A 17,277-nucleotide genomic window follows, 5' to 3' on the forward strand; every position below is an offset into this window, starting at 1 on the left:
TTTGTTAACTGACTGAGCTTTACAACAACCATCTGAAACTATGCAAGTATGTGAAGCAGTATGGCATTGTAGTAAGATCACTGCTCCTGGGTTAATAAATATTTTCTCTACCTGTAATAATTAGAAGCTGTGTGATGCTGGACTAAGTATTTCACCTCTCTGAGTTTCAGTTTGTTCATCCTCCAAATGTATTTGAGGAAAGTGGTTTATAAACCTTAGTGTTAGAAATGTGAGTTATTATAAGTATTGCAATCTGCTTCTCACAGATGGGGAAACTGAGGGTCAGGTTATTTACTGTCTTGGCCAAGGACACAAACCTACTAGGTAGTAGAGATGGGACAAGAACCCAATTCTTCTGACTGAACCTAATAATCTTTTTCTCTTGGATCGCTTACAGCTCTAACATTTTATCATCCCCATTCTGCACAGCTTGACAGTTTCATTTTGAAAACTATTTACACTTCCCCAAAGTGAATAACTGGAGCTTTAAAACCATGGTGACGGGTGTGGGCATGATTTTTCTAATGAAGTTTGACATGGTGAACAAAATGTCAGAAGGAAAGATGAAAGTATTAAAATTCTCCCAAATGAATGAACTTGGACATCTTATATTTCTCATGATTAATTTCATTTCTGTCACCACCCTTTATAGCACATCATAACTTTTTTTCTCCAAGAAAATTATGGGAAAAATAACCTGGCTTTACTTTTATATAGCAGCTATAAATTTCTCCCCAGACCAAGGACTGTTAATTTGGCAATGAAAATGTAATCAAAGTTTTTAAGGACTTGGAATAATTTTAGCTTGATTATTATGAAATATTTTATGTAACCATATATTTCTTTCTTTTCCAGACAGATCAGTTTGAAGGATTTAAGTGATGTGAGTAGGCATCTCCTTCAGTACTATAAGAAAAAAATGGTATAAGGGAACAAATTCTATATTACCAAAGCACATGCTTTTCACATGCTTTTACAGTACTCTAGGTATCTGTAACTGAGCTGATTTAAAGAGACTGTACCATTACACAATAGAGACCTTTTCAAATAAAGAGAGAGTATATCTTTCACTGTCATAGAACTTTCAGCAAGAGATGCATAAAATATACTGGAAACCTTAGTATGATGTTATTTAGCACAACACAAAACTCAGTGTAAGTCATGGATTGTACCGTCTGTTGGGGGTTAGTGTATTTTAGTGGAAAGAACCCATGCATACCCCTATGCAGTATGGACTACATGACCTTAGACAAATCACTTAACCTCTCAAATCCTATATCACTTTAGCTATAAGATGAAAGGGTTTCGTTAGAATATCTCCAGAGACTCATCCATCCCCAGCATTCTCTGATTCTATGAAATGAGGCACTCAACAGAGGCATTCTGGGAAAGGAGGTCCTACAGTTTGTACAGTATTACAATGAGAGCCAAGAGCTTTAATTATAATGTCTATGTTTCATAAAACTACAAATAAGTTCCTTTATACATTGGTGCTTTCCCTCTGTTGATAAGCTCCAATACCCTGATGCTGATATAGAGCTGTTTGCCTATTGTCTGTCCCATTAGGCTGTGAGGTCCTCAAGGGCAGGGACTATCTTTTGCCTTTCTTTGTATCCCTAGCACTTAGCACAGTGCCTAGCACATGGTAGCCACTTAATAAATGCTTAGTGACTGACTGCTTAATAGAAATTACTAGTAAAAAAAAAAAGTGGGGGAAACCTTTATCTCAGGGATACTTAACATATCATCGATCTTATCAGTGTAACAGTAATTCAACTGATACATATTTTAACATCTCCATCCTTTTTTATCCCAAGTCTTGCCTATATCTTTCTGAAGAGCCTACACAGAGTATTTCATCAATGCACTTGAGCCCATTCTCTGATCCTTTCAATATTTCATGAATACCAGTGCAGCAGTTGGGTTGTCCATCACTCATTCTTAGAAGCAGACCAAAACCCATCTCTTTCCCCAATGATATATAAACTTGACTATGTCTTTTATCTCACCTCTCACATATAATTAATCATTTAAAATATACTTCAGCCTTCCTGGGACCACCAAGTGTGTTTCCATTTCTCTATGAGTGTCTTATAATTTTGATTCTTCTGAAATCATAGTATTCTATGACTTGCAGCCATAGAGAATCACTAGGAGGATAATTCCATTGAAAATATAGGTTTTTGTAGCAGCAAGCACGTTACTATCACTGGAAGCACCATACAATTTTCCAAAGGCAGTAAAATAGGATTTCTCAGTTCCCTTCAATTTGGGGCCCATCTTATCGTCAATCTGCAAACCCAGTCCAACATAAATTAATGTACTGATATTCTGATATGCTATTGGATTCGTTCAATAAGTTATACAACAACCTTCATAGCACAACCTGGGCAATATACATTTTTATCCACTTTATTTTTCCATAGTGGATAACTGGGATTATTTATTACAAAGATGATAGATTTCATTGACTCTACCCCCAGGACCACCCTGAGCTCAGACTGGTATGGTTTTGATTTATCTTGCCTGGATCCAGGCTTCCACCTCATTTTCTTACCACCCCATCTTGGGCTACCATTTCCAACCCCTCCCCACCAAAAACTTTGATCAGGCCTGTGAGAAGAAGTGCCTATCTCTGACTCCTCTCATCAATAATATTGGTGAGGTCAAGGGTGGGGACACAATTGGCCCCTGGAACCACCCTGGGCTCTGATCAGAGAGCTTTTGCCTTTTCTTGTCCAACTCATTTCTTGTTCCTTCTCATTTATTGGCGATCTCCATACCACAGACAGGTTCCTCTCTCCCCAGCCCCCACACTTTACCCCGTGTAGCTAAATCTTTTATGTGTTGTCTTTCCTTATTAGAATGGAAACTCCTTGAAAACAGAAATTGTCTTGCTTTTTTATATTAGTATCCTCAGCATTTAGCATAGTACCTAATATATAGTAAGTGTATAATAGATGCTATATCTCTCTATCATTGAGGAAGTCCTTTAGTATTCCCAGTACTTGATGAAATTAGTGCAATGTTATCCCTTATAGAAGCATCTGGAGAATTTCTCTAATAATAGAGAACCCATCTTCTCCTTGGACTTTGTGTAAGACATATTTTTAATTGAAGTAACTAGCTACAAATGTAAACACCTTATCTGAGCATATATAAGTGATGAAAAAATCATGGTCTCTCTTTAAAAATTCTTTGTTCACAAGCTTTGAATCCAAAAAAAATTGAGAAAATTCATCTCCTTCCCTTCTTTTCAGATGTCAGGAGATATGAGTAAAAATATTGCATGTACTATTATATATAATTGGTGCTATGATGACCCCCATTTTATAGTTGAAGAAACTGAGGTAGACAGTATAAATGACTTGCCTAGGGCCAAATGGCTAGTTTGTATCTAAGGCTAGCTTTTATAATATAATTAAGAAGGAAAACTATGAGGAATATAAATACATCTAGGAAGATCTTTATGATCCATGGTGTAAAAAAAAAAGCAGAATCAAAAGAATAGAGTACATTATAATTATGGGACATATGATGAAAAGTGAATGATAATGATTTAACAAAAATTGTGATGAGGCTATAGAGGGAGGGATTAGAAAAGTACAATCATACCTGTGTTGAAATCTATTAAATTAAATGTTAAAAGTTAATAAGCAAGCTTAGTTGTTTATATTGCTGTTAAGCACTATTTCTGATAAAGGAATAATTTTTAAAATGATCCCATTGGATTTACAACTTAAAGAATCACTTAGCCCATAATCCTCATCTTAGAAGTGAGAACACTGAGGCCAGAGAAAGAGAAATTACTTGCCCAAAGTCACATAAGGAGTAAATGCAATAGTCAATCAATAAGCATGTATTAAGTACCTGCTATGTGCCAGACACTTCACTAAGCTCTAGGGATACAAAAAGAAGCAAAAGACAGTCCCTGACCTCAAGGAGTTTACCATCTGATGGAGGAGACATCAAGCAAACGAATATGTATAAACAAACTAAATGTGGAATAAATAAGAAATAATTAAAAGATAGAAGGCATTAGAATTAGGAAAGTTTATGGGGCAGCTAGGTGGCCCTGTGTATAAAACACTGGCCCTGGATTCAGGAGGACCTGAGTTCAAATCCGGCCTCAGACACTTGACACTTACTAGCTGTGTGAGGAGGAGGAGGAGGAACACCTCCTGTAGATGGCCTTTCTGAGGAGTTTAACCACAAAGAGAGCTGAAATCTGGACACGATTCTCATTGACTCTCAAGCCAACACTTGCTTTCAATGAACTATGTAAAATTGAGGGAAACTAAATCACTGGCTCATTATCGTACAGCAAGTATAGAGCATTTCCAACTATACTCCATTCACTGCAATCAATGTTTTGCTCAACTTCAGTGAATGCAAAGTTAATCTTAACTACTGATGACCAAGTATATAAAGCACTGCATCACAGCCTCAAAAATATCCTGCTAAGGTCTGTGTTGCTTATTGAATCCAGTTTACAATTCCTATATTTAGAGTTAGAACAGTGGTGTCAAACTCAAATAGAAATAGAGGCCACCAATAATACATGAGGATTCCAGCAGTTCACATATGGGTTGAGAAAACCAAATATTAATATCATATATTCCATTCTAGGGCAGTTAGGTAACACAGGGGAGAGAACTCAAGGCCTGGAGTCCCAAAGACTCATCTTCATGAGTTCCAATCTGGCCTCAGACACTAACTAACTATGTGACCCTGAGCAAGTCACTTAACCCTGTTTGCCTCAGTTTTCTCATCTGTAAAATGATCTGGAAAAGGAAATGGCAAACCACTCCAATATTTCTGCCAAAAAAAAAACCCAAATGGGGCCACAAAGAGTCAGAAACAATTTAACAACAACAACAATATTCCATTTTATTTTTTTTTATTCTGTTAAATATTTCCCAATAACATTTGGGGGGCGGGGCTGGGCAACAAGGGTTAAGTGTGACTTGCCCAGGGTCACATAGCTAGTAAGTTTCAAGTGTCTAAAGCTGAATTTCAATTCAGATCCTCCTGAATCCAGGGCCAGTACTTTATCCACTGTGCCACCTAGCTGCCCCCTCCCAATTCCTTTTTTTTTTTTTTTTTTTTTTTAGTGAGGCAATTGGGCTTAAGTGACTTGCCCAGGGTCACACAGCTAGTAAGTGTTAAGTGTCTGAGGCTGGATTTGAACTCAGGTCCTCCTGACTCCAGGGCCAGTGCTCTATCCACTGCACCACCTAGCTGCCCCACCAATTACATTTTAATCTAGTTCTGTGGCACTGGGGGTGGTGCAAATTGTATGTTTGACACCTCCACTTTCAAGGTCATCTTATCCAACTGCTTCATTTTACAGTTGAGGTCCATAGAAATTAATTGATTTGATCTCATAACTAACAATTAGCAGATGTAGGATTTGAGCCCAGGTATTTTACCTCTGAAACCAGCACTATTTCTGCAGAACTATGCTGTGACTCCACAGTAATACAGCCAGTAAGAGGCAGATCAAAGACTAGAACCCAGCTCTTTGGAAGCCAAGGTTTATGCTCTTTTCACTACAGAAGAGCAACGTTATGTCAAGGTTTTTGCATTCCAATTTATAGTATGAAACTTACTTCAAGGCGTAGAGTAGGTCATGAGGATTTTTTTTTTACCTGACCTATGTTTTAACATTTTTTTAAACTTCATTCATATGAGGAACTCCCAGCCTAAGGTTAGAAATTCTAAATGAAAGTACATGCCAATTATAAAGTATTTAGAAACCCTAAGGTGCCCAATTAATGATTGTCAGAAAGAAGATACTAGGAATCAAAATGGCTAACCTACTTTTCTTTGCAAAGTAATCTTTCTTAACCAGGACAATTTGCCCTGGTTAGAAAACTACGTTGAGATCGATTGTGTCTAAATTCTTTTTCTCTTACTTAATTTTATTCTATTATTTCTATTCTGAAATGCCTATTATTGAATAATATTTCTATTATCTATATATTTCAATTTTCTATTATTGAATCTTCTGGAAATTTCTATTTATGAGTCATTCGGCCTCATTGTTCTGATTCTCTACAGGTGCATCGAGGAGATAAAGGTACATTCATTATCTTATTTGGGTATATAATATTTTATTTGAGTAAATAATATTTTCTTATGTTGCTATACTTGGATTATAGGTTGAGGAATTCTATTCATTATTTTAATCCTTTGCATCCCTATATCTCAGTGTGCAGAGTTGACGTACATAATTAAAATTTACCTATATCCCCAAACCCATATTCTATCCATGAGTTTCAACCTTGTGCTACACATTTTTTCTGCCAGAGCTAAAACCAAGAATCATTAGACCCCAGATATTCCCTTCCTTCCTATAAAGAGTTGGGGGATAGGTGGGGCAGCTAGGTGGCACAGTGGATAAAGCACTGATCTTTGAACTCAGGAGGACCTGAGTTCAAATTTGGCCTCAGATACTTGACACTTACTAGCTTGTGACCCTAGGCAAGCCACTTAACTCTCATTTCCCTGGAGAAAAGAGAGAGAGAGAGAGAGAGAGAGAGAGAGAGAGAGAGAGAGAGAGAGAGAGAGAGAGAGAGAGAGATTGTTAGTCTGGTCACATCCAAGTGTCTGCCTTCAGGCTGCCAGCTTTAGGGAGGGCTTTTCCTTTGCTTCAGACAGTTTGCCAACCTGTGTTCTACCACACTATCCATCATCACAGAGATATATGGTCCTTTTGTTGCCAATGGGATAGAAGGTGAAGGTAGCGGTAGCTGGGGTGGAGGGGCGAAGGGTGGATGATGGCAGTGTGTGGGTGTGTATGGATAATGAAGGAAGCTGTATTCCTGAATAACAGGATAAAATCAGAAATCTGGCACCATCACTAAAGCTAGCATGCAAGTCAACTTTCAAGGGGGCAGACGTTAGTTGTTACTATCCACTTTCCTTCCTGTTATTGTTGTTGTCTGTCCTTTGTTCTTAAAGAACAGGAGTTGATGTCATGGTGCAGTGAACTGTATTTAAGTGAGGGAGGGCTGTGCAAAGTCACAAGCCTCTCTCCTCAAGAGTCATCTCGGTCTGGTGGCAAGATATATATCAGGGCTACTGGAGATGGCCCTGATGTTTGAGGCAATCAGGGTTAAGTGACTTGCCCTGGGTCACACAGCTAGTTAGTGTCTAAGATCAAATTTGAACTCAGGTCCTCTGACTGCAGGGCCAGCATTCTATCCACTGTGCCACCTAGCTGCCCCCCTTCCCATTATATGTGAGAGTCAAGGTAGCTTCTCACCACTGCAAGTCTCCTACAAATAAATCTCCTTCCTACCCCTTGCTTGCAAGAATCTATACACAGAGACTTTCATAAAATCATTGAATCTTAGAATTAGAAGAAATCAAAAGTCCATCTATTCTACTTTTTAACTGAATGAGGAAACAACTCCTTCTGTAACACCCTCTGGGCTGCTAGGTACTACAGTGGATGGAGAGCCAGACCTGAAGTCAGGAAGACCTGGGTTCAAATCTGGATTCAGACACTTACTAGCTGTGTGACCCTGGGCAAGTTACTTTACCCTGTCTGCCTCAGTTTCCTCATCTTAAAATGAACTGGATAAGGAAATGGCAAACCACTGCAGTATCTTTGCCAAATGAAGTTGGGAAGAGTTGGACAGGGCTGAAACAACTAGACCATAACATCCCCAGAAAGTAGTCATCCTTCCTTCAGCTTAAACACCTTCAGTGACAGGAAACTCACTTCCACAACAGACCCTTTAATTGTTGGATAGACTGAATTGGTAGGGAGTTTCTCCCATATACTGTGGTTAAACTCCCTGTAACTTCCACACATAGGTCCTAGATCTGTCCTCTGAAGCCAAACAAAATAATTCTAGTTCATGTGACCTAGGAAGTTTCTTCAGATATTTGAAAAACTGTGATCACATGCCTTCCAAGCCTTTTCTTTTCCAGCTTAAAAATGCAACCCTTAAACAAAAGTTGAGAACTATCTTTACATGTAACGGAAAAAATAAAATACCTTATACATTAAAAATTAAAAAAAAAATTCAAAAAAAACAAAAAAAACAAAAAAAAACAAAAAAAAACAAAAAAATGCAACCCCCTTTTTTTTTTACTTCTTAGAGAACACAGAATTCAAATTAGCATTCTCCTTCCCTAGCAAGGTCAAATGCATGTTCTGGACCAAAGAAGTTTAGAGAACACTTTTTGGAAAAAAAAAAATCCTAAAGCCTTTAGGAGTTAAGGGTGTCTCTTGCCTACGGCCCCAGGAGGTCAAGGTGGGTTTCACAATGAATGGCTCAAAGTCTCCAAAGACAAGCTAGAAGCTGGAGGCATTCTTGCAAATGAAAGATGAATTACACTTGGCCAAAATTAAAATATCTCCCCTGTGCTCTATAATTTCACTCAATCATTGGTTATTTGTGATTTGGATGGAATTGTGTTTGTTTATGAAGTTCCAGATCACCTGAAGAAGCCTGTTATGCCTTGCCAGACACAACATCAACTGAAAGATCTTTCTGTTCCTGTTACCAGGTAGGACCTTGGAAATTTCCCTCCTGGATTATAGCTTGTGCACTTATGACGATTTATAGCATCTGATAATTGTGTGCCAAATGCTTCATGAGAGGAAGTGAAAAAAAAAAACAAAAAAACCAACACGGACATCTATATTGTGAAGGAGAAGCAAACAGAAAGCCTTATTGATGGCTGCCTGAAATTAGACCCTAGAAAGCTATGAAGAAGAGTTGTTATTAAAGTCAGTCTCATTGCACTACCTTGTTGTAGTGAAACAGATGATTGATAGAGGGCTTCCAAGGACTCAGAGATCCTCTAGTGGTATACACACACACACACACACACACACACACCCTATTTCTTCAAAGGACTAACTATTCTTTAACATTGATACTAAGCAATTGGGGTAAGAAAGGCTGGAAATGTCATTAACTCCTTATTTTATTAAATTTTAGTCTTTTCCATTAACAAGTTTATTTTCTCTCCCTCCTACCTACCCCAATTCCCCTTTCTGCCTCTCCCAAAAAAACTACACATATACACTGAAAACAAAAAAAGAAAAAGAAAACCCTTATAACAAATCTATGTAATCAAGCAAAACAAATTCTCATGGTGGTTGTGCCAATATTTAGATAGATAGATAGATAGATAGATAGATAGATAGATAGATAGATAGATAGATAGATAGATAGATAGATAGATAGATGTGTGTGTGTGTGTGTGTGTGTGTGAGAGAGAGAGAGAGAGAGAGAGAGAGAGAGAGAGAGAGAGAGAGAGAGAAAGAGAGAGAGAGAGAGAAAATCTCACACTCTATACCCTGAGCCTATCACTTCTCTGATTGAAAATGGGCAGCATTCTTGACCATCGGTCCTCTGGAATCCTCCTGGTTAGTCATTTCATTGATCAATGTGCTTAATTTTGTTCTCCAATTTTTAGGCATCAGAGAAGGATTTTCGAGTAGGAGTAATAATAACAAATCATGATACCCTTAAGGCTTATAGACCAGAAGCAGTGTAGCACAGTCTTGCAGTCAGGAAGACTTGGGTTTAAGTCTTGTCTCTCCAGTTCATTTGACAGATGAGGAAACTGAGGCCAACAGGGTGAAGTGACTTGCTCAGGGTCACACAGCCAGTAAGTGTCTGAGGTCAGATTTTAACTCAGGTCTTCCTAACTCCAGGTGCAGTGTTCTAGCCACTGTGCCACCTATCTTGTGTGGCCAAGGTACACACAGAATCTATGCCGTCCTTTGCAGGCTATATGAAAATGTATAGGAGGTCATACCACATAGTAGTTACTTTATTTGCTATACTGTTTGATCAAATGGTGTTTGGACTATTGTGTCTCCTGGATAGATGGCAGAAATAAATACACAAGTGGCGTCTTATGAACCATTGTTTTGAGTAGATACTGACTCCCAAATCACCTTGAATATGAGATAGATTTCTAGGGAGCTCATAATCCAGATGGATAGTCTTGGGTTCCAAACTTGCAAAAACTACTTGGGGGTTAATGAGGAAATCAGTTTATAAATTTTAAAGCACTATATTAATATAAGCTATTACTGGAAATACTTTTTTTTGTACTACAATGTTCAATCATTTCTCAAAAAACATTTCCCGGGGGCAGCTAGGTGGCGCAGTGGATAAAGCACTGGCCCTGGATTCAGGAGTACCTGAGTACAAATCCGGCCTTAGACACTTGACACTTACTAGCTGTGTGACCCTAGGCAAGTCACTTAACCCTCACTTCCCCACTAAAACAAAACAAAACAAAACAAAATTTCCCTCCCAACATTGTTCTGAATTCATCTAAGTTCCTTGAGAGCAGAGACTGTTTTGCCTTATCTTGTACTATCAGTGCCTAGTAGACTACATTACCCATAGTAAGTGCTTAATAAATATTTGTTTACCTAAATTTAGTGACCAAGGGAAACAATCATTGAAATTAAGTGATTCACATCTTCAAAGCATTTTAATGAAATTATGCACCTAGTACTTGAAAAAGGGTTCTGATCTTTTGGTTTAGTTTCCCTTTGATTCATGGGTCTTGAAATGAGTGGAAGTTTGGCATGAAAGAGGGAGATAGAATTAAGACCAGATTTTTGTGGTTGTATGAACTGCTAGCATTTGAATCTACAATAAGCACATTGTCACTCCAGATCCCTTATTAGGATAATGGAAACCAGAAATATACAGCATGTTTATATGGATGGTTTTTTTTTTAATTAAGCCAAAAATTTTAGCCAATAACAAAAACCTAATTCTAGATCATGATACATGCAGTTAGATTTAAGTGCTGCAGCAGGTCACAGAAGGTGATCATTGTGAAATTATAATCTCAGGAGAGCAATTATGAAAAAACCCTCCATAAAGTCCTGTCTCATTTGGGTTTTAAACATAGCATTAGAACCTGTTTAAAATAATTATGACTATTATAGTGTCCTCAAGGGGCTTACAATATAGTAGGAGAAAAAAAGAGGTGGACAAGGTAAACATGATACAAATTTCAATAGAATAATATTCACTTATATTCCAAAATTATTATATGTGTTACAAAGTGCTTATCTTCATAATAACTTTGTGAGCCAGAGGAGGGAAAGTATTATTAGGCAGCTGAGTGGTGCAGGGGATAGAGCACTGTGCCTAGAATCAGGAAAACCTCAGTTCAAAGCCTGGGCAAGTCACTTATTTGCCTCAGTTTCTTCAACTATAAATGGGATACTAATAGCACCTCCTTCCCAGGGTTGTTGTGAGAATCAGATGAAAAAAACACTTGTAAAAAGTGCTTAGCAGAGTACATGGTACACAGTCAGTACTTCACAAATGCTTGTTGACTTCCATTTTACAAATGAGGAAATTGAACAAGTCATTTCATTTCTCTCATTCTCAAATAACACAAGAAATAAAGGACAGAAATGGAATTCAAACTCAGGTCTCCCCCTTCCAAGTCTGGTACACTTTTGACTATAGCCTTTCATTTATAAAATAAATGAAGTATAGAGTGTTAGAAAATTGAAGGAGGTCAAGATTGTTTCCAGTTTTCTTACACATACTTCTGATGATCTCACTCACCTCCACATCTTCAGTTATCACCTTTGGGCAGACAATTCCCCAGCATCAGTTAGCCCTGTCCACTTCTCTGCTTGGATCTATTTGTATGTCTGGTGGAATCACAAGCCTACCATGGCCCCATCCATAGGTGTAGGAAAAAAAGACAAAAGTAAAGAGTAAGTCACCTTAAGCCATTGGGGAAATCTCCCTTAGACTGGTTTTTATCCAACTTGATACTGAAGAAGATAAGAGAGAAAGAACTTAAATGAAAGAAAAAATTTTTGAAAAGTAATGACCCTCAAGATGTTTTCTTGGTTTGGCTTCCATAATTTCCTCACTAGATATTTTATGTTTCCAGGGCAACACTAACTTTAACTTTAACCAAATCTTTCTCTTAGTTCTCTCCTCATGATGACTGACCCAAGTTTTCAAGGCAAAGGTAAGATCATTTCACAAAAAAACTACCACATGAACAGATAATCTTAACAACACAAACGTGTATAATGGAGCCCTAATGCTGGGGTTTGTTCTCCCTCTATTCCCTCATTGGATAATCTTGGCAGCTTTTACAGCTCACAATTATATAGAGACATATATAGTTTACACTCCATAATAACAGCATTATAAGGAAGGTATTTCAAAGCATCAATCTCCCCCTTTCTAACAGATAAGGAAATGGAGGTTCAGAAAAGTGCTTTGGCTTGTTCATGATCACACAGCCAATACAAGATGAAATTGTAATTGAAATCCAGACCTTCTGATTTAAAGTCTAGAACCTCTCATTGTACCACTAAGATCTGGGATTCTGAGTCACCCTCCAGATCATTCTGTGGAAGCAGAAAGGGTAAGACTGAGGTTGGAGTGGTCAGGAGCTCTGAGTTAGCTATAAAGTGATTATAGTTAGTCATCTGCCTCTCCCTCTGTCCCTTTCCTTCATTGAGGTAGACCACACCTTCCCTCCAAGCACATCACCTTGTGACTATATGTAGATAAGGATGTGCTATGGTGCATACCATAACAACTCTATCCACTGTGCCATTTAACTGCTCTTATTTTTTGCCCCTATTTTGACATATAGGGAATTATTGAATAGTGATCTTTTTTTTTGTATTTCCTACTCAATTATCTACATACAGTCTGACTAGTATTGCTAAAGCGGAACTGCTGAACAGAAGAAAAAATAATAATAAACCAGAAAACAAAAAAAAAATTGAAATATTTTAAATTTTAAAGTAATCTTCTGTGAGGTACTCAAAAAAAAAAAAGAATGAAATATCAATAGTCTTGATTCTCAACTCCTAAATATGCTTATTTTCTTGTGCATGTGGAATAGGTCTTCTAGGAACAGATAAATAGATGATAGATGGATAGAGATGGAGATATATATGTGTGTTATATATGTACATATGTATGCATTTTGCATATATGCATATACATGTGGGTACACACATGTGTGTACATACATTGGTGTGCATATGTATTATGAGACTTTGGCAAAATCCTGACCAATTTTGAATTTATCTTTAAAGGGCAGAAAGTAAGCATGTACCCACCCTCACCCCAGAGATCCTCACAACCAGCACATGGAAGCTTTCTTGAGGATAAACCTTTACCTATCAGTTTGCATCAGAAGAAATCATGTCATGGCAAATCCAGCAAAAAGGTAGTAAGTCTCTTCAATAGGCTTGGAGTCTTTCCACGGGAAGTCAACACCAATTAGACCTTTTCCGGAAGAAGTCCTTGAATGTAGTTCAGATTTTTTCTCCTCTCCAATGTTTCTTCCTCAGGCTTCAATAAACAGCCCTCCCATTATTCAAGTTCTATCCCTAACCAGCCAAGTAATCTTGAGTACATCACTTAAAAAAAAAATTTTAGTTAACAAACATTTATTTTTTCTCCCTCCAAACCGTATCTCCCAGAAAGAAAAAAAGAAACAAAGAAAGACCTTGTGGCAAATATGCATAGTCAAGTAAAACAAATTCCCAAATTGGCCATGTTCTAAATATAAATGTTTCATTTTGCATATAGAATCCATCACCTCTCTTTCAGGAGGTGAGTAGCATTCTTCATCATAGGTCCTCTAGAATCATGATGGAAAAGCACTAGATTTGGAGTTAGGACACTGGGGTTCCAATCCTGGCTCTTCAACCTCCTGCCGTGTGACATTAATGAGTCATTTCTCTCTTCTGTCTCAGTTTTATCATGTGCAAAATAAAGAAGTTGCCTTCAGTGGTCTCTAAAGCCCCTTTCCAGATCTCATAGACTATGAATGGCATCTTTGAATCTTACTTTCCTTCCCTACCAGATGGAAATGGTGATCCCTGCCTGAGCTTCCTCTTAAGTTTTGCTTTGTTGTTTGTTTTTACTTTTTTTTTTTAATAAGCAAAGCATTTCAGAAAGGGTTTCTTTTAAGGAAAGCATTTCAGAAAGGGTTCTTAAGTATGGGCAATGAAGCTGGTATAACATTTTCTGCTTTGAGATGAATATTTATATGTATTTTCTTTTTTCATCTTAATTTTCAATTAAAAAGCATTTATTTCCTTCCTTCATTAAAAAGAAAAACCCTTTTATACATAATTTGCATATATTCTCAAGCAATGACATTTGACATTTATAGAGTGCTTTTTTTAAAGAGTATTTATTACATACAAAATCACAGTAAACTGGGGAGTTCTGTAACACATATAATATTCATTCCATTTTTATATATCAGGAAACTAAGGTCCAGACAGATGAAGTTATTTGCCATAAGTCATACAGGGAGTAATGGCAAACACAGGGCTTAAGCCCAGATGTTCTGACTCCCAATTTGTAGTCTGTTGATTTCTAAAGTTTAAATACATTAAAAATATAACAATTGCCTGTAGGAGTTGGCTTCAACACATCCTACTCCCTTACCTGTGTGTCCTTCTGCACTCCCTTTAGTTTATTTCTTCATGAACCCATCAAGCATGAGTATGTCAGGTGAACATCGAGAAAGACTTTCCTAGAAAGTCCTTATTTCACAAAAGGTAATGAAAAAAATGATAATTCCAAAATAATCATAAAAAAGGAAATCTTCAAAATCAATTGTGACAAAATTTAAAAATTTTTAAACAGTAAATTAATAAATTTAAAAGCTCTTTAAAAAAAATCAACACCCCATTAGCTAATTTGATTGAAAAAAGAATGAAAATAACCAAAATCTAAAAGTAGGAGGAATTCATAATTAATGGAAAGAAAAAATTTCAGAAACTATTGTAACCTGTTAATGCTTAAATGAAATGGAGTAAGTATTTACAAAATTGTAAAACGAACAAGATAATAGGAGCTAAGCCATCTTATCACAGAAAGAGAATCATAGATGGAGCAAACTATAAACTCCTAGGGGAGGCAGAAAGAACTTCTAAGAAAAGAAGATTTATAAGTGAAGTCTATCAAAAATTTAACAACATTGATGAAGCACTTTAAAGTTTGTAAAGCATTTTACATATATTATCTCATTTAAACAACAAATAATCCTTTAGCTGCATAAACATCTTTCAAGAGCTCCTTTTATGACACAAATATACCCCTGATACCCAAACCAGAAAAGGATAAAGTAGTGAAAGAGAATTATAGCCCAATATCATTCATAATTATTGAGAATGCACACATGTGTTAGAGAAAGAGACAGAGACATGGACAGAGAGACAGAGCATGGCACAGGGTTCAGTCTCAGAGTCAGGAAGATCTTAGTTTAAGTCCCATCTCCAACACATACTCGCTGTGTGGGGCTGGACAAGTTAACTTCTTAGTGTTCAATTAACTTTCTAAGACTATGAGTTATATATTAATTAATTTCTCAATAAGTTTCTCATACCAGTGAAATCACATATCCAGTTCTCTCCAAAAAGAGACTAAGTAAAATACTAGCAAATACATCATAGCAATGTATCAAAAAATTATTCATAGTGACCAACTTTATTTTATGGTAAAAATGCAGGGATAGTTTGGTGCTAAGAAAAAGTCATATAATATCTTAATAACAGTTGATTAAAATTATTGATATGAATAATGATAATGCGAATGATTACATTAATTATATGAATGATTGTATGATTATATGAATAATCTAATATATCTTATAAAATACAGCATAATTAATTTTTTAAAGAAACATTTAAAGGATTTTTAAAAAATATATTCAAAAGCACTTAGATAAAACTGAACAAGCATGATTTGTAATAGAAAAAGACTAGAAGTTTCCCACTTAGACCAGGCAGGATGTTCACTCTTACCATTATTATTTGATTTAATATTAAAAATTCTAGCCCCAGAAATGAGACCAGAAAAACAAATTCAGAGAATAAGCATAAGGAAAGAGGAGGCAAAAAAAAAAAAAATCTCTATTTGCAGACAATATGTTGCTGATATCCTAACCCCCTTCAACAATCTAACTATCTTGCTCTTTTTTAGAGCTGTGATTTTTGCTATTAAATAATTCATTGTTTCCTCACTGGTTCCTAAGCCTATCATTACCCCATCTCCTTACTCTGTGTTCTTTACTTCTTATTTTTTAAATAGTCCTATAAAGAAAAATTCCTCCCCTAATTAGGGTAGTGTAACCTTGAGTAAGTCACTCAAACTTTTTGAAACAGTTTCTTCAACTGTAAAAAGGTCTAAATGATCTCAGACTCCCTTTCCATTCCAACAGTATATGATCCTATCTGGAAATTCTCTTTAGAGTTATCTTTATCTATTTTAATTCATTCTATAAATACTTAATTTACTACTCTGTTCAGAACACTGTGCTTACCACTGAGGGAAGATATGGCCTAAATTAAAGAAGTTTAGTGTCTGGTAAGGGAATAAATACAGAAAATTGCATTATATGCATATATATATATATAATAAAATATGCATTATAGATGCATAATACAAGTAATGTGCATGAGAGAGTTAAAAACCAAAGGAACATATGGAATCTTTGGGGATAAGGTGTTATTCACCAAAGGAATTGAGGAAGTAATATTTGAATTGACTTTTTAAATCATGAGTGGGACATCAACAAATGAAGAAGGGACATAGGATAATCTACCCAGAAGGAATAACTTTGGTATTTGATATGAAATTGTTAATATAATTACAAATAGTTGTTAATACCAAATTTAATGGTACTTGCCACTCCCTTAATGATCCTAGTAATGTCAGAATTTCCATAATGTTTTTACATTCCTATTCTTAAGATATTTACTCTGAATTAGGTTGAGCTGAACCACACCCTAAGTTCCCCACTACCACCACCATGAGATATTAATTTGTAAAGGAACTTAGCTTAAGTTACATCTCAGCTTCTAATGTCCTTGTCCTGTTCCACTGGGATTGATGGCACGAAGAGTAAAACAGACCGAAAGATATGGTTTTCCTTGCCCAGATTGCTATGGGCAACTGGGGTCTCATGATCAGGACTTGTTACATCATATTACCTCCTCCATCTCCCCTCCTAAAAATATTTTTTAAAAAAACCCTTTTCATGGGTCTCTGGATTGGGAAATTCATTGTGCTCTGCATTCATGGGACATCTCCCAGGGTGGCAGTTTTGCTACTCCGTTTTCTCAATTAAAGACACTTTATTCCTCAACTCATGACTTTGATTTATTTCATGACTTGGTATATTCAACAAAAATTCTTGATTATCTTTTTTTTTCAAGACCTTGTACCCTAGAATACAGGATAAATATAGTATTGTCCCAATACT

At 36.5% G+C, this 17,277-nt stretch overlaps 1 protein-coding gene across 1 annotated transcript in view; it reads left to right on the plus strand.

Moving 5' to 3' along the window:
- CLNK (cytokine dependent hematopoietic cell linker) overlaps positions 1 to 17,277 on the plus strand; it is a 216,025-nt gene that overhangs the window by 164,018 nt on the left and 34,730 nt on the right. The window contains exons 16-20 of the mRNA XM_043972224.1: positions 856 to 883; positions 6,064 to 6,082; positions 8,448 to 8,526; positions 11,957 to 11,997; positions 13,088 to 13,221. Of these exons, the coding sequence (XP_043828159.1) occupies positions 856 to 883; positions 6,064 to 6,082; positions 8,448 to 8,526; positions 11,957 to 11,997; positions 13,088 to 13,221 (301 nt within the window). The remainder of the gene's footprint in view (positions 1 to 855; positions 884 to 6,063; positions 6,083 to 8,447; positions 8,527 to 11,956; positions 11,998 to 13,087; positions 13,222 to 17,277) is intronic.

Source organism: Dromiciops gliroides, chromosome 6 (genome assembly GCF_019393635.1).
Source record: "Dromiciops gliroides isolate mDroGli1 chromosome 6, mDroGli1.pri, whole genome shotgun sequence".
NCBI classification, from domain to species: domain Eukaryota; kingdom Metazoa; phylum Chordata; class Mammalia; order Microbiotheria; family Microbiotheriidae; genus Dromiciops; species Dromiciops gliroides.